The sequence below is a fragment of the Heterodontus francisci genome, chromosome 6, assembly GCF_036365525.1.
Source record: "Heterodontus francisci isolate sHetFra1 chromosome 6, sHetFra1.hap1, whole genome shotgun sequence".
Taxonomy (NCBI): domain Eukaryota; kingdom Metazoa; phylum Chordata; class Chondrichthyes; order Heterodontiformes; family Heterodontidae; genus Heterodontus; species Heterodontus francisci.
This window is the reverse complement of record NC_090376.1, coordinates 62,858,540-62,876,885: the sequence shown is the minus strand read 5'-3', so window position 1 is coordinate 62,876,885 and position 18,346 is coordinate 62,858,540. Positions and strand designations below refer to the sequence as shown.

General features: G+C 45.6%; 1 protein-coding gene across 6 annotated transcripts in view; it reads left to right on the top strand.

The window, feature by feature from the left end:
* The window catches only part of LOC137371345 (LIM and senescent cell antigen-like-containing domain protein 1), a 195,035-nt gene that overhangs the window by 123,451 nt on the left and 53,238 nt on the right, over window positions 1-18,346 (top strand). For all 6 annotated transcript variants that reach the window (XM_068033796.1, XM_068033799.1, XM_068033798.1 and 3 more), the window contains exons 3-4: window positions 10,038-10,104; window positions 15,046-15,166. In XM_068033796.1, coding sequence (XP_067889897.1) covers window positions 10,038-10,104; window positions 15,046-15,166 — 188 coding nt within the window. The remainder of the gene's footprint in view (window positions 1-10,037; window positions 10,105-15,045; window positions 15,167-18,346) is intronic.

Here is an 18,346-nt window from a genome sequence, read left to right as displayed (position 1 = left end):
GCATTTGAACAGAGCCGGGACTGAGTTTCTTATGGGTTGTTTTTCTAGTGCTGTTGGGGAGGGTTTAAACTAATTTGGCAGGGGATGGGGACCTGAGGGTAGACTCAGTTGTGACAAAATCACAAATGAAAATGGAAGGCAGAAAATTAATGGATGAGTCTGGAAGGCAGAGGAAACCAAGGTTAGAAAATAAAAAAAAAATTGGCAGTTCTCAAGGGTATCTACTTCAGTGCAAGAGTATAGCAAATAAAGCAGATGAGCTGAGGGCACAGCTAGACACATGGCAGTATGATGAGCTGTTCTAGCTATTACAGAAACATGGCTTAAGAGAGGACAGCAATGGCAGCTCAATGTTCCTGGTTACAGGGTTTTCAGGCGTGATTGGGAGGGTGAATTTTGGTCAAAGAAACAATTACAGTTCTGACGGGGGATGATATGTTGGAAAGCTCATCAAATGAGGCCATACGGATCAAGCTAAGGAACAAAAAAGGGGCAATCACACTGCTGGGAGTGTACTATAGACCCTCAAACAGTCAAAGGAAGATAGAAGAGCAGATATGTAGGCAAATCTCTGAGAGATGCAACAATTGGGCAGTAATAGCAGGGGATTTTAACTACCCCAATATTAACTGGGATAGTTTTCGTGTGACAGGAATTGAGGGAGCAGAATTCTTGAGGTGCATTCAGGAGAACTTTTTTGGCCAGTATATAGCAAGTCCAACAAGTGAGGGTGCAGTTTAGACTTAAATTTAGGAAATGAAGATGGGAAGGTGGAAGGAGTGGCAGTGGGAGAGCATTTTGGTGGCAGTGATCATAATTCAGTCAGTTTTAACATAATTATGGAAAAGGACAAGGTTGGAACAGGAGTTAAGAGTTCTCAATTGGGGCAAGGCCAATTTTACTAAGCTGAGGAGTGATTTAGCAAAGGTGGACTGGAAACAGCAACTTTATTTTATTTGTTAGGGGGAGGTGGGCATCGCTGTCTAGGCCAGCATTTATTGCCCATCCCTAATTACCCTTGAGAAGGTGGTGGTGAGCTGCCTTCTTGAACCAGTGCAGTCCTTGGGGTGTAGGAACACCAATAGTGCTGTTAGGAAAGGAGTTCCAGGATTTTGACCCAGCGACAGTGAAGAATCGGCAATGTAGTTCCAAGTCAGGATGGTGTGTGTTTCGGGGAGCAGAACTTGCAGGTGGTGGTGTTCCCATGTATCTGCTACCCTTGCCCTTCTAGGTGGTAGAGGTCACAGGTTTGGAAGGTGCTGTCGAAGGAGCCTTGGTGAGTTGCTGCAGTGCATCTTGTAGATGGTACACACTGTTGCCCCTGTGCATCTGTGGTGGAGGGAGTGAATGTTAGAGGTTGTGCTTGGGGTGCCGATCAAGCAGACTGCTTTGTCCTGGATGGTGTTGAGCTTCTTGAATGTTGCTGGATCTGCACCCATCCAGGCAAGTGGAGAGTATTCCTTCACACTTCTGACTTATGCCTTGTGGACTGGCACTGGGGAGTCGGGAGGTGAGTTACTCGCTGCAGGATTCCTAACCTCTGACATGCTCTTGTAGCCGCGGTATTTATATGGCTACTCCCAGTTCAGTTTCTGGTCAACGGTGACCCCCAGGATGTTGATGGTGGGGGATTCAATGATGGTAATGCCAATGAACATCATGGGGAAATGGTTAGAGAAGGCATGAAAGAATATTGGCAAGCAAGATCAAGGTGAACTGAAAGATTTTTTTTATCAATGCATTATGAGTAAGAGGATAATGAAGGAGAGAGTAGGGCCCATAAAAGACCGAAAGTTAACCTATGTGTAGGGGCGGAAATGTTGGTATTGTTCTTAACGAATACTTAGCGTCTGTCTTCACAAAAGAGGGGGCGATGCAGATATGTTGAGGAAGAGGGGTGTGAAGTATTGGATGTGATAAACATAGGGAGAGAGGAAGTATTAATGGGATTAGCATCCTTGAAAGTTGATAAATTGCCAGGGCTGGATGAACTATACCCCAGGCTGTTAAAAGAAGCAAGAGAGGAAATAGCAGAAAGTCTGGCTATCATTTTCCAGTCCTCACCTGATACAGGTGTGGTGCCAGAGGATTGGAGAACAGCTAACATTGTACCTCTGTTTAAAAAGGGAGCAAGGGATAGATCGAATAATTACAGGCGAGTCAGTCTAACCTTAGTAGTGGGCAAATTATTAGAATCAATTCTGAGACACAGGATAAACTGTCACTTAGAAGGGCACAGATTAATCAAGGCTAATCAGCATGGATATGTTAAGGGAAGATCTTGCCTGAGCAACTTGATCGAATTTTTTGAAAAAATAACAAAGATTGATGAGGATAGTTCAGTTGATGTGATCTACATGGATTTTAGCAAGGCTTTTGACAAGGTCCCATATGGCAGACTGGTTTAAAAAAATAAAAACCAATGGGATCCAGGGAAATGTAGCAAGCTGGATACAAAATTGGCTCAGTGGCAGGAAACAAAGGGTAATTGTTGACGGGTGTTTTTGCAACGAGGCGTTCCGCAGGGCTCAGTACTGGATCCCCTGCTTTTTGTGGTATACATTAACCATTTGGACATAAATGTAGGGGGCATGATCAAGAAGTTTGTAGATGACACAAAGATTGGCTGTGTGGTTGATAGCGAGGAGGATAGCTGTAGACTGAAAGAAGATATCAATGGACTGGTCAAGTGGGCAGAAAAATGGCAAATGGAATTTAAACTTGGAGAAGTGTGAGGTGATGCATTTGGGAGGTCAAACAAGACAAAGGAATACACAATTAATGGGAGAATACTGAGAGGTGTAGAGGAAGTGAGGGACGTTGGAGCGAATGTCGACAGATCCCTGAAGGTAGCAAGACAGGTCGATTTAAGGTGGTTAAGAAGGCATATGGAATCCTTTCCTTTATTAGCTGAGGTATAGAATATAAGAGCAGGGAGGGTCTGCTGGAACTGTATAAATCATTGGTTAGGCCACAACTTGAGTACTGGTCACTTCATTTATTTTATTTTATTTATTTAGAGATACAGCGCTGAAACAGGCCCTTCGGCCCACCGAGTCTGTACCGACCAACAACCACCCATTTATACTAACCCTACAGTAATCCCATATTCCCTACCACCTACCTACACTAGGGGCAATTTACAACGGCCAATTTACCTATCACCTGAAAGTCTTTGGCTGTGGGAGGAAACCGGAGCACCCGGCGGAAACCCATGCGGTCACAGGGAGAACTAGCAAACTCCGCACAGGCAGTACCCAGAATCGAACCCGGGTCCCTGGTGCTGTGAGGCTGCGGTGCTAACCACTGCTCCACTGTGCCGCCCATTACAGAAAGGATGTAATTGCACTAGAGAGGGTACAGAGGAGATTTACGAGGATGCTGCCAGGACTGGGAAAATGCAGTTATGAGGAAAGTTTGGATAGGCTGGAGTTGTTGATCTTAGAACAGAGAAGACTGAGGGGAGATCTGATTGAAATGTGCAAAATAATGAGGGTCTGGATAGAGTGGAGGTTAGGGCCTATTTACCTTAACAGAGTGGTCACTGACTTGAGGGCATAGATTTAAAGTGATTGGTAGAAAGATTAGAGAGGAGCTGAGGAAAACATTTTTCACCCAGAGGGTGGTGGGGGTCTGGAACTCACTGCCTGAAAAGGTAGTAGAGGCAGATACCCTCAATTCATTTAAAAGGTGTCTGGATACGCACCTCAAGTGCCGTAATCTGCAGGGCTACAGATCAAATGCTGGAAGGTAGAATTAGACTGGGTGGCTTGTTTTTTTGGCTGGCGCAGACACAATGCGCCAAGTGGCCTCTTGCCGTGCTGTAAACTTTATGATTCTATCTTTGTGGAATTATATGCTTTTTCTTTTAATTTAATGCAATCTTTAATTTCCTTATTTGGCTATGGATGGAGCATCCTTCCCTTAGAACCTTTCCTTCTCACTGGAATGTATCTTTTCTGAGTATTCTGAAATATCTCCTTAAATGTCTGCCACTGCATCTTTGCTGACCTATCCCTGGACATAATTTGCCTGTTTACTTTAGCCAGCTCTGCCTTCATGCCCTCATAATTGCTGCTATTTAAGTTTAAAACACTGGTCTTAGATTCATCCTCTCTCAAACTGAATGTAAAATTTGATCATATTATGTTCACTGCTACCTAGGGGTGCCTTCACTGAAGTCATTAGTTAATCCTGTCTCATTACACAGTACCAGATCTAGTATAGCCTACTCTCTGGTTGGCTCTAGAATGTGCTGCTCCAAGAAGGTGTCCCGGAAACACTCTATGAACTCATCATCCAGGTTACCTTTGCTAATCTGATTCATCCAATCTATATGTAGATTAACATCACCTATGATTATCGTCGAACATCTCTCACAAGCCTCCATTATTTTATCCTGTATACCCCACCCTACAGCATGGTTACTGTTAGGGGGCCTATAAACCACTTCCACAATTGACTTTGTACCTTTACTATTTCTCATCTCTACCCAAACTGATTCTACATCTTCATCTCCAGAACTAAGGTCATCTCTCTCTATTGTACCAATGTCATCCTTAATTAACAGAGCTACCCCTCCACCTTTTCCTAGCTTCCTGTCCTTCCTAAATGTCATGAATATTCAGGTTCCAGTCTTTGTCACCTTGCAACCGTGTCTCTGTAATGGCTACCAGATCATACACATTTATTACTACTTGCGCTTTCAATTAATCTGCATTGCTGCGAATGCTACGTGCATTCAGATACAGAACCTTTAATTCTGTTCTTTTACTATTTTTATAACCTCTATTCCTATCTGCAGGTGCACTCTTAGGTTTGTATACTCTGTCCCTTCCTGCCACACTCTGATCATCATTTCCCTTATTACTGCCTTGCTCTCTTGCCTTGTCGTCTGTACTTAATTTATCACATCTTCTCAATCCTGATCCCTCACTCCCACTATTTAGTTTAAAGCCCTCTCTACCGCCCTAGTTCATACAACCCGTCAGAACACTGGTCCCAGCATGGTTTAGGTGAAGACCGTCCCAGCGGTACAGCTCCCACTTTCCCCTGTACTGGTGCCAGTGCCCCATGAATCAAAACCCATTTCTCCACACCAATCTTTGAGCCATGCGTTTAACTCTCTAATCTTATTTACCCTGTGCCAATTTGTTCATGGCTCAGGTTATTACCTTTTGAGGTTCTGCTTTTTAGTTTAGACCCTAGCTGCTCACACTCCCTCAGCAGAACCTCTTTCCCAGTCCTACCTACGTCATTGATACCGATGTGGACCATGACCACTGGATCCTGCCCCTTCCACTGCAAGTTCCTCTCCAGCCCAGAACAGATGTCCAGAACCCTGGCACTAGGCAGGCTACACAGCTGTCTGGACTCTCACTGTCGAGTGCGGAGAACTATGTCTATCCCCTACTACCACTACATTCCTATTAACTCACCCCACTTGAATGGCTTCCTGTACCATGGTGCCATGGTCAGTTTGCTCATCCCCCTTGCAGTCCACGCTTTCATCCATGGAAGAATCTTGAACCTGTTAGACTATTGCAAAGGCTGAGGCTTCTCAACTTCTATGTTCTGTGTCCCCATATCTGCCTCAATCGCAGTCACACCCTCTGTCCCTGACCTTGGACCAAATCAGAAGACTCTATCCTAAGTGGTGTGACTGCCTCTTGGTAGAAAGTGTCCAGGTAACATTCCCCCTCCCTGATGTGTCGCAGTGTCTGCAGTTCCGCCTCCAGCTTATAAACTCTGAGCTGAAGTACCTGCAGTCATAGACATAGTCATACTCACGGAATCATACCTTACAGACAATGTCCCAGACACTGCCATCAGTATCCCCGGGTATGTCCTGTCCCACCGGCAGGACAGACCCAGCTGAGGTGGCAGCACAGTGGTATACAGTAGGGAGGGAGTTGCCCTGGGAGTCCTCAACATCGACTCCGGACCCCATGAAGTTTCATGGCATCAGGTCAAACATGGGCAAGGAAACCTCCTGCTGATTACCACCTACCGCCCTCCCTCAGCTGATGAGTCAGTACTCCTCCATGTCGAACACCACTTGGAGGAAGCACTGAGGGTGGCAAGGGCACAGAATGTACTCTGGGTGGGGGACTTCAATTTCCATCACCAAGAGTGACTCGGTAGTACCACTACTGACGGAGCTGGCTGAGTCCTAAAGGACATAGCTGCTAGACTGGGTCTGCAGCAGGTTGTGAGGAAGCCAACAAGAAGGAAGAACATACTTGACCTCATCCTCTCCAATCTGCCTGCCGCAGATGCATCTGTCCATGACAGTATTGGTAGGAGTGACCACCGCACAGTCCTTGTGGAGACGAAGTCCCGCCTTCACATTGAGGATATCCTCCATCGTGTTGTGTGGCACTACCACCGTGTTAAATGGGATAGATTTCGAACAGATCTAGCAATGCAAAACTTGGCATCCATGAGACGCTGTGGGCTCAACCACAATCTGTGACCTCATGGCCTGGCACGTCCCCCCACTCTACCATTACCAGGAGACCAACCCTGGTTCAATGAAGAGTGCAGGAGGGCATGCCAGGAGTAGCACCAGGCATACCTCAAAATGAGGCGTCAACCTGGTGAAGCTACTACAGAGGACTACTTGCGTGCCAAACTGCGTAAGCAGCATGCAATAGGCAGAGCTAAATGATCCCATAACCAACGGATCAGATCTAAGCTCTGCAGTCTTGCCACATCCATTCGTGAATGGTGGTGGGCAATTAAACAACTAACTGGAGGAGGTGGCTCCACAAACATCCCCATTCTCAATAATGAGGGAGCCCAGCACATCAGTGCAAAAGATAAGGCTGAAGCATTTGCAACAATCTTCAGCCAGAAGTGCCGAGTTGATGATTCATCTCTGCCTCCTCCTGAAGTCCCCAGCATCACAGATGCCAGACCTCAGCCAATTCTATTCACTCCGCGTGATATCAAGAAACGACTGAAGGCAATGGATACTGCAAAGGCTATGGGCCCTGACAATATTCTTGCAATAGTACTGAAGACCCGTGCTCCAGAACTTGCCATGCCACTAGCCTAGTTGTTCCAGTACAGCTACAACACTGGCATCTACACTGCAATGTGGAAAATTGCCCAGGTATGTCCTGTACACAAAAAGCAGGCCAAGTCCAACCTGGCCAATTACCGTCACAAAGGTCTACTCTCAATCATCAGTGAAGTGATGGAAGGTGTCATCAACAGTGCCATCAAGCAGCACTTGCTTAGCAATAACCTGCTCAGTGACACTCAGTTTGGGTTCTGCCAGGGCCACTCAGCTCCTGACCTCATTACAGCCTTGGTTCAAACACGGACAAAAGAGCTGAACTCAAGAGGTGAGTGAGAGTGACTGTCCTTGATATCAAGGCAGCGTTTGACCGAATATGGCATCAAGGAGCTCTAGCAAAACTGAAGTCAATGGGAATCAGGGGGAAAACTCTCCGCTGGTTGGAGTCCTACCTAGCACAAAGGAATATGATTGTGGTTGTTGGAGATCAATCTTCTGAGCTCCAGGACATCACTGCAGGAGATCCTCAGGGTAGTGTCCTATGCCCAACCATCTTCAGTTGCTTCATTAATGACTTTGCTTCAGTCATTCGGTCAGAAGTGGGGATGTTCGCTGATTGCACAATGTTCAGCACCATTCGCGACTGCTCAGATACTGAATCATGCTGTGTAGAAATGCAGCAAGACCTGGACAATATCCAGGCTTGGGCTAAGTGGCAAGTAACATTTGTGCCAGGCAATGACCATCTCCAACAAGAGAGAATCTAACCATCTCCCCTTGACATTCAATGGCATTAGCATCACTGAATCCCCCACTATCAACATCCTCGGGGCTACCATTGACCAGAACCTGAACTGGAGTAGCCATATAAATACCATGTATACAAGAGCAGGTCAGAGGCTAGGAATCCTGTGGCAGGTAACTCATCTCCTGACTCCCCAAAGCCAGTCCACCATCTACAAGGCATAAGTCAGGAGTGTGATGGAATACTCTCCACTTGCCAAAGCAGCATGCTTGATCGGCACTCCATCGACAAACATTCACTCTCTTCCCCACCAACGCATGGTGGCAGCAGTGTGTACCATCTACAAGATGCACTGCAGCAACGCACCAAGGCTCCTTAGACAGCACCTTCTAAACCCGTGACCTCTACCAACTAGAAGGACAAGGGCAGCAAATGCATGGGAACACCACCACCTGCAAGTTCCCCACCAAGTCGCACACCATCCTCACTTGGAACTATATCGCCATTCCTTCACTGTCGCTGGGTCAAAATCCTGGAACTCTCTTCCGAACAGCACTGTGTGTGTACCTACCTCACATGGACTTCAGCGGTTCAAGAAGGCAGCTCACCACCACCTTCTCGAGGGCAATTAGGGATGGGCAATAAATGCTGGACTAGCCACTGACGCCCACATCCCATGAATGAACAAAACAAAAGTCGCAGACGCTTACTGCAGACATGTTTGCCCTGGATCTCACTGGCATCTAGGAGCTCCCACATCGTGCAGTCGAAACACATCACCTGCCCTGCCATTTTTATTATCTGATGCTTAATTTATTCTTTACTTGATAAATTTGCAATTGATAAACCCTACTACTGCAAATAAGCTTTATTACTGATAGTAAACTTTACTAATAATAAAACCTTACAATTACTGATACATTACCTGAGTTTTGAAAGATGAATGAGCAAAATACACAACAATCAATTACCTGTTTCCCTGTGCCATCACTTTACTTTTTCTCCGAATTTGGTGCGTTCACACACTGAGCCCCAGAAGATTCTCATGGTTATTACTCCAATTAATGCTTTACAAAATCCTGAGTTTAGATTTTTTTAAAAAGAGGAAATGTTCACGAACCAATCACTTGCCTCTTAGCCAGAACATCACAGATCAGTTCTCTTTTCCCCTCTGCACTGAATTCCCACGTGAACCAAATTCCCACCTTCACACTCTGACTACATCCCCACTCTGGCAAAGTCTTCACTCTGTGTGCCCCTCACTCACAACAATCGATGCTAGCTTCATGGCACCATTACTGAGACTAGATTTCAATTCCAGATTTTTTAAAATTGCATTTTAGTAATTAATTGAATTTTAGTAATCAATTGAATTTAAATTCACCAGCTGCCATGGTGAGATTTGAACCCATGTTCCCAGGGCATTAGCCTGACCTCTGGATTACTAGCCCTGTGACATTACCACTATGCCACTGCTCCACTGTCCCCCCATGCTTTATTTGCATTTTGCCCCGATTGGGAACCACCTAAAAATCCTTTGTAGCATTTTTTAACACCAGATATTGGAGTATGAACCATATATACAAACTACATGAGTACTTAATAGGTTTTGGTGACTTTTATGACATTTAGTGTCAGCTGTGACTCAGTGGGTAGCACTCTCGCCTCGGAGTTGAAATACTGTGGGTTCAAGTCCCACTCCAGGACTTGAGCTTACAATCTAGGCTGACACTCCAGTGCAGTACTGAGGGAGTGCTGCACTGTCAGAGATGCCATCTTTCAGATGAAATGTTAAACCGCGGCCCTGTCCACCCCTCTCAGGTGGATGTAATAGATCCCATCGCCACTATTTTGGAGAAGAGTAGGGGGGTTATTCCTGGTGTCCTGGCCAATTTTTATCCCTCAATCGACATCACAAAAACAGATTATCTGGTTATTATCACATTGCTGTTTCTGGGAACTTGCTGTGCGCAAATTGGCTGCTGCATTTCCTACATTACAGCAATGACTACACTTCAAAAGTACTTCATTGGCTGTAAAGTGCTTTGGGACATCCAGTGGCCGTAAAAGTCACTATAAAATGGAAGTATTTTCTTTATTTTTTCCATTGCTTCGTCATATAAACTTCCCAGCTGTGTCACTAAAACAATCGGTCTAAGATTTAATTTTAAAAAAATGTATTACAAAGTGCACTTTTGATATTAGCAATTGGACAGCACATTGTGGTTTAGAATAACTAGTTATGTCATTCCATTTTTTTTCTTGCAGTTTGAAGGGAGAAAATACTGTGAGCATGATTTTCAGATGCTTTTTGCTCCCTGTTGTCATCAGTGTGGTGAGTGTTCAACATTAATTAACAAATGTTATATTTTTATGCAAGAATAAACTCCCTCTTTTTCTGATTCACATTTACTGTAGTTCTAACTCTGTTGCCTACTCACTTGCTCTCGTTTTAATTCTTGTTATATTACAGTATGTATGACCCTTTCAGTTATACTGTACTACTGGTCTCCAACCAGTAGCTGCAGGGTGCAGCCTTCAATCAGCAATACTGAGCTAAGCTGTGGGCTGTGAATCACACCGCATTCCCAGCCCAGAGAGAGGTTTGTGTGTATATGTGGTTGTAGATTTTTAACATTTTGAAAGAGCTACCATTTTCTCAACATGTATCTAAGAAAAATGTGCCCAAGAGATCTTGAGTACTTTGTTTCAAACCATGAAAGTCTTTTTGCTTATATTAGACTTGCCTATTTGAATTCCTTTTACTACCAGTAAAACATGCCTGAGGGGTTAGAGATGTAAGTTTCCACAGCCAGTTATTTTTAATATATAACAGCTAAACTTGGATAAGTTATCTTATAGGGTGGTGGATATAGTTGTAAATTAGCACATCTATAGGCGGTCACTGAATACTGGGTTTTAATATATTAATTGTTTAAATAGCCATTTTTTTTCATTTCAAAGCCTCTGAACTACAGGATATTTGAGATTTGTTCCTCAAACATTGTCTGTGTGTCTACAATGCTAGCGATAAGGATCTGAGACGCAGGAATCAAAACACTTGATGTTTATTAAGGGCTAAATGTTATATACGTATTTGCAGCCAGTTTTAAGGAGTGCAGAGATCTCCCGACTTCTAGAGGAAGTTACAGAGATCGAGAGGGGCGAGGCCATGGAGGGATTTGAAAATAAGGATTATACAGAGAAGAATAAACATGGAAGATTAGAACTATCCAAGGCCATTTTATATGGTCACAGCTAGAGCCTTACAGATTTGTTGATATTCTACAGATATTTCCTAGTTGCAGGCTTTTTAGCTTTTAACTATAGAGTTTGATATAAAATTAATACTAATATAAATAGACAAAGTATATCAGCCAGGAGCGATGTTTCAATTCATTCCATCCTTGCTGCCTCTGGAGAATCCTTGGCATCAGGTGGCAGGACCGTATCTCCAACGCAGAAGTCCTCGAGGCAGCCAACATCCCCAGCATATGCACCCTACTGAGCCAGAGGCGCTTGAGATGGCTTAGCCATATGAGCCGCATGGAAGATGGCAGGATCCCCAAGGACACATTGTACAGCGAGTTCGCCACTGGTATCAGACCCACCGGCCGTCCTTGTCTCCGCTTTAAAGACGTCTGCAAACGCAACATGAAGTCCTGTGACATTGACCACAAGTCGTGGGAGTCAGTTGCCAGTGATCGCCAGAGCTGGCGGGCAGCCATAAAAGCAGAGCTAAAGAGTAGTGAGTCGAAGAGACTTAGCTGTTGGCAGGAAAAAAGACAGAAGCGCAAGGGGAGAGCCAACTGTGTAACAACCCCGATAACCAATTTTATCTGCAGCGCTTGTGGAAGAGTCTGTCACTCTAGAATTGGCCTTTATAGGCACTCCAGGCACTGCTTCACAAACCACTGACCGCCTCCAGGCGCTTACCCATTGTCTTTCGAGGCAAGGAGGCCAGAGGAGAAGAAGATAAATGGATTCTGCTCTGGCCAGCGTGCCACTATGGGGCAGCATACATCTGAACCACAGTTGTCAAACATCAGCCACATTGGTATAAGTCATCAAATGTGATTATTTGTTTTAATAAATGTTTTCTTAAAAATGAAATCTGTTGCTTTCTTACAGTTGTCATATACTTCCGACCACTGATATTTCTACATTCCAGCAAACACCCACAAAAAAAACTAATCTCACCCTGCCTGCTGTCTTGCTTGTTTGCTTGCTCACCAGGGCTAGCTTGCTTGCATGCCAGCTGGCTATCACACCTGCCTGTTATGTCGCATCTGGTAGACCCTACCACCAAGCAAAATTCTGGTCCTCGCCTTACCCTGTCCGACAGTGAGCAGTTGTACCACCCCTGCTGAATCCCCCGCTCACAGCTGAACAGGAAAATTATCCCTCACACAGTGGGGCCACCCAAGAATCAAAGCATGCTCTGGAAAACCAGTCTACCCCCGCCACACTGAATCAAACATTTGTTTAACATTAACACCTTCCATTCCACCTACCCCATTATCTTCCCCTCTCTTTCTTCTGTCTCTCTTGCTCTTCTCTCCCTACCCCCAACTAAAGAATCCTGTTTTCTGTCTTTCTCACTGTCTCGCGCGCTGTCCCTCCTGCTCCTGCCTGTGCTTGCTCTGCCTCTCCCACACGCCCGTGATTGCTTGCCCGTTTGCACCCTCTCATACCCACACCTGTGTTCACCCACTCTCGCTCTAACGTGCGCTCTTGCCTGATCTCGCCCACTCATGCTCTCGCATGCGTGCTCTTGCAGGCTCTCACTCTCGTGCTTTTGCCTGCACACTTGCCCTATTGTGTGCATTCTCGCTGGCACGTGCTGTCTCTCACGCATTCTCTCTGGTATGCGCTATCTCTCTGTCTCTCTCTCTGTCTCTCTCTCTGTCTCTCTCTCTGTCTCTCTCTCTGTCTCTCTCTCTGTCTCTCTCTCTGTCTCTCTCTCTGTCTCTCTCTCTGTCTCTCTCTCTGTCTCTCTCTCTCTGTCTCTCTCTCTGTCTCTCTCTCTCTCTGTCTCTCTCTCTCTCTCTCTGTCTCTCTCTCTCTCTGTCTCTCTCTCTCTCTGTCTCTCTCTCTCTCTGTCTCTCTCTCTCTCTGTCTCTCTCTCTCTCTGTCTCTCTCTCTCTCTGTCTCTCTCTCTCTCTGTCTCTCTCTCTCTCTGTCTCTCTCTCTCTCTGTCTCTCTCTCTCTGTCTGTCTCTCTCTCTCTGTCTCTCTGTCTGTCTGTCTGTCTCTCTCTCTCTCTGTCTCTCTCTCTCTCTCTGTCTCTCTCTCTCTCTCTGTCTCTCTTTCTCTCTGTCTGTCTCTCTCTCTGTCTGTCTCTCTCTCTGTCTGTCTCTCTGTCTCTCTGTCTCTCAAGCATTACCTCTGGCGCGCTCTCTCTCTTTCCCCGCACCCCCCCCCGTGCTGTCACTCATTCGCTCCCTCGAATTTCTCACTCTCTCTCTCTTACCTACTCTCCTGTGTTCCCTCCCATGTCTGCATTTCCACTCGTGCCAGTGCGCTCTCGCGTTTCCTCCTGTGCCCGTGCTCTCTCAAGTTCACACCCCCACCTGCCCTCCCTCCCTCTCTGTCTCTGATTATCCATGTCTCAGTTGATAGCGCTCTTGCCTCTGAGTCAGGAAGTTGTGGGTTCAATTCCTTCTCCAGGGCTTGAGCACAAAAAAAAGGCTTTCACTCCAGTGCAGTACCGAGGGCATGCTACATTATCAGAGGTACTGTCCTTCGGATGAGACATTAAAATGAAGCTCCATCTGCCCTCTCAGGTGGCTATAAAAGATCCCATATCACTATTTTGAAGAAGAGGTATCCCGTTGTTCTGGCCAATATTTATTTCTGAATCAACGTCACACAAACAGTTTTATCTAGTTGTTACCACAGTACTGTTTGTGAGATCTTGCTGTGCGCAAATTGGCTGGTGCGTTTCCTACATTACAACTGTGACTACTCTTTAAAAGTACTTCATTGGCTGTAAAGCACCTTGGGTCATCCTATGGTTGTGAAAGATACTATATAAACGCAACTCTTTCTTCCTTGTGCTCCCGCACACTCCCTCTCCAATGCACTTCCTCTCCTGTGATCTTCTCTGTCGCTCCGCTTCTCTCTCCCTCTCTCTCTCTTTCTCTTTCTCCCCTGCCCCCCCCCCCCCCATTTCCTTTTTTTTATTTCCTTCACCTCACCACCCCTGCGCCCCCCAACCCCACCCTGAGTCCAGTTATCCTTATGCCCTCTAACTCTGGATACTACATTTGCTCTGGACTCCACCATGTGCAAAGCCCATGGTGATCAACTCATTTGTGTAAAGTCTACTACAATTAATGTCAAATAGTCCTCTTGAGTGTTTCTGCCTTCGTCATTCTCCTCTTGCCCCTCCCCCATATGATCTCTGCTGCATTTACACTATATTATACCCATTTGTGGGTGTACAAAAGTAACAGGATTTCTGATGGCTCAGAATGATCGAGTTCTGCCTCAAATTCAGATCCCTAAATGCTAATTTGCTGCTACACTGCCCTCCAGCCGTGGTATTTTGTCTCAGTCATAACCATGGGAACGCAACCTACTGGTCATGATAAATTTCCCTGTTACCACACCAGCTGTTGTGGATTGTCAAAAGTTGCACCCGGTCAATTATAATCTGTTCTTTCTCATGTTCAGCTGAATGATTGGAATTCTTGGCATCGTTGCTTTGAGTCCTGTAATTTTTATGATGAGATTTTCTTCATAACTCTACTTTCCGAGGTGGTGATTTATAGAGGGCAGGAAATACTTGTGTTGCAATTAGGCAACCAAATCTGCAATCTTCAAATCCTTTGAAACTAATCAATGATTGTAATGAAGGTTTACACCAAAGCAAAATACTGCAGATGCTGAAAATCTGAAACAAAAACAATAAATGCTGGAAAATCTAAGCTGATCTGGCAGCATCTGTGCAGAGAGAAACAAAGTTAACATTTCATGTGGAAGAGCTTTTATCAGAACTGTAACAAAGTTTGATGCATGTACCACAAAGTGTCTGCCACAGGAAATGTTGTACCCCCCTTTAACAATATTGGCTGTTTAGCAAACAGGATCATACCAGTATTCTAGATTTTTAAAACACCTGATTGATTTTATGCCCATGAAGACTCAGCCAGTTCAGTCACCCACACCAATAATAAAGTCTATGTAATTGCAACCAAAAATCAAGGTAAAAGTGAGAGAAGAATGTTGTCAGAGTACTTTTTTTTAAAAAAAAGTTCCATCTCTCATTGCAGGTGAGTTTATCATTGGCCGAGTGATTAAAGCTATGAACAATAGCTGGCACCCAGAATGTTTTTGCTGTGACCTCTGCCAACAGATTCTTGCGGATATTGGATTTGTGAAGAATGCTGGCAGGTTAGTATATTTGAATAAACCTTCTATTATGAATACAGAAATGTATGTTTACATGAGGCCCTGCTGAGTATAACTAACTTGCATCTGATTGTGATAGAACTATAGAATTTCACAACGCACGGCAGTCATTTTGCCCATTTTGTCTGTACCTGCCCTTTGCTAAAACAATCCAAAATCAATCCTGCTGCTTTGTGCTCGCTACCAACTCTGTACCTTCCCCTGCTTTAAATAGTTATCAGCCTTAGCTGAGAGGTCAAACTCGCCTCTGAGTCAGAAAGTCATGTGTGTTATATTCCAGAAAGGCAGATGATGAAGGAGCCAATCTTGACACACCTTCATAAGCATTTATTTTCAGAGATATGCATTGTAAACATGCACCTCCTAGCCCAACAACTAAAGTTTCAGCCTGTTCTTATTTATAGGAACAGAAGTGAAACTCTAGCTAATGCCCACCACCTGCATACAATTAATATACATTTAACAATAGGCTCATGTCCCACACCAGGGCCTTGGAACACATGATGTAGGTTGACACTTCAGTGCACTGCTGAGGGAGTGCTTCATTGTCAGAGGAGCTATCTTCCAGATCCAGTGTTAAACTGAGCCCCTGCTTATATGCTATAAAATTTTCGAAAGCAGTATTTAAAGACGAGCATGGGAGTTTTTCTGGTGTCTTGGCTAACTGAACCAATGGCAGTAAATTATCTTGTCATATATATCATTGCTGTATGCAAATTGGCAGCCATATTTACCCGCATTACACCAGTAATTCGACATCGAAAGTACTTAATTGGCTGTGAAGCACTTGAAGGCTGAAGAGGATCTGAAACGTGCCATAGAAATGCAAGTATCTTTTCCTTGTTTTCTCTTTTTCTCTCTTTCTCTCTTTTGTGTCAAAAGTCCCACATAGACAATCCTTCTCCATATCCTCCTGAGATCCCTACCATCATAGATGCCAGTGTCCAGCCAATTTGGCATACTCAACTTTCTATTAAGAAGCTGTTGGTTGTACTGGACACAGCAGAGGCTATAGGTCCTGACGCTATCCTGGCTTTAATGCTGCAGACCTGTGAACCAAGTGAGCTGTTTTCCTTGCCAGGCTTTCCAGTGCATCTATACAACAATGTGGAGATTTCCCAGGATATATCTAACCTGAAACAAAAACAAGAAATGCTGGATTCACTCAGCAGGTCTGGCAGCATCTGTGGAAAGAGAAGCAGAGTTAACGTTTCGGGTCAGTGACCCTTCTTCGGAACTCTGATAAAGTTTTCTAGTTCGGGGCGGGAGCAGGAAACGGCACCGATACAGTCATCAATGTACCGGAGAAAGAGTTGGGGGAGGGGGCCTGAGTAGGACTGGAACAAAGAATGCTAGACATATCCCACAAAAAGACAGGCATAACTAGGGCCCATGCGGGTACCCATAGCGACACCTTTTACTTGAAGGAAATGCATGGAGTTGAAGGAGAAGTTGTTCAATGTGAGAACAAGTTCAGCCAGGCGGAGGAGGGTGTTGGTGGATGGGGACTGGTTGGGCCTCTGTTCCAGGAAGAAGCGGAGAGCCCTCAAACCATCCTGGTGGGGGATGGAGGTGTAGAGCGATTGGACGTCCATAGTGAAGAGGAGGCGGTTGGGACCAGGAAACTGGAAATTGTCAAAATGACGTAGGGCGTCAGAAGAGTCGCGGATGTAGGTGGGAAGAGACTGGACCAGGGGAGAAAAGATAGAGTCTAGATAGGAAGAAATAAGTTCAGTGGGGCAAGAGCAGGCTGACACAATGGGTCTGCCGGGACAGTCCCGTTTGTGGATTTTGGGAAGGAGGTAGAAGCGGGCTGTCCGGGGTTGCGGGACTGAGGTTGGAAGCTGTAGAGGGAAGATCTCCAGAGGAGATGAGGTCAGTGACAGTCCTTTGGACGGTGGCTTGATGTTCGGTGATGGGGTCATGGTCCAGAGGGAGGTAGGAAGAGGTGTCTGTGAGTTGGCGTTGAGCTTCTGCAAGGTAGAGGTCGGTACGCCATACAACAACAGCACCACCCTTGTCTGCAGGTTTGATGACCATGTCGGGGTTAGACCTGAGAGAACGGAGTGCCTCAAGTTCAGAGGGGGACAGGTTAGAGTGAGTGAGGGGGGCAGAGAAATTGAGACGACCAATGTCTCGCCGACAGTTTTCAATGAAGAGATCAAGAGCGGGTAAGAGGCCAGGGTGAGGGGTCCAGGTAGAGGGAGAATGCTGGAGGCGGGTGAATGGGTCTGCTGGTCGGGGGAAGGACTCCTGGTCGAAGAAGTGAGCCCGGAGGCGGAGGCGACGGAAGAAGAGCTCAACGTCATGCCGAGCGCGAAATTCATTGAGGTGGGGGCGTAAGGGGATAAAACTGAGTCCTTTGCTGAGTACAGAACGCTCAGCATCAGAGAGGGGGAGGTCAGAGGGTATAGTGAATACACGGCAAGGGGTCAGATCAGAAGGGGTGGGGTCAGAGGGAAGTGAAGCGGAAGGAGGATCTGGAAGGGCATTAGTCCCCATCAGCTGCTGGAGCTTGCGTTCCTTAACACCTGAAAGGAAGAAAAAAAGTTTTTTGTTAATGCGTCGGATGAGACGTAAGATGAAATGAAACTGCGGAGTAGAACAGATTTGAGATAAGGTGAGACGGTGCTGCTGGAGAGAGAGGTCCAGTGTGTGCATATGGCGGCGCATAGCACTGAGTGTGGATCTCAGGATGAGGCGAGAGTAGCAGTCCGAGGAACGTTGTATTTCTCGGAGATACCTGTGATCCTGGGTGGTTTCAAAGCATGATGGGTGAAACTGCAGTTGGAATCCACGTGGAATCAGTCGGAGCCGAGTCACTGAGGAAGGAGATGTGGCTGTGAAAACGAGTTTTGGTAGATACCTTATCAAACACCAGGAGGGAAATAGAAAGCAATGAAGGTGAACAAGGTAAAAGAGACAAACGAAAATCCCGTCGGAGAGAAGAGCAGAACTTCTTCAAGGTAGGCATTCCTGGAAGAGAAGTGGCAGTGAATTAAACACTAAAATAAAAGCAAAATACTGCGGATGCTGGAAATCTGAAACAAAAACAAGAAATGCTGAATTCACTCAGCAGGTCTGGCAGCATCTGTGGAAAGAGAAGCAGAGTTAACGTTTCGGGTCAGTGACCCTTCTTCGGAACTCGAACCTGCCCAATAT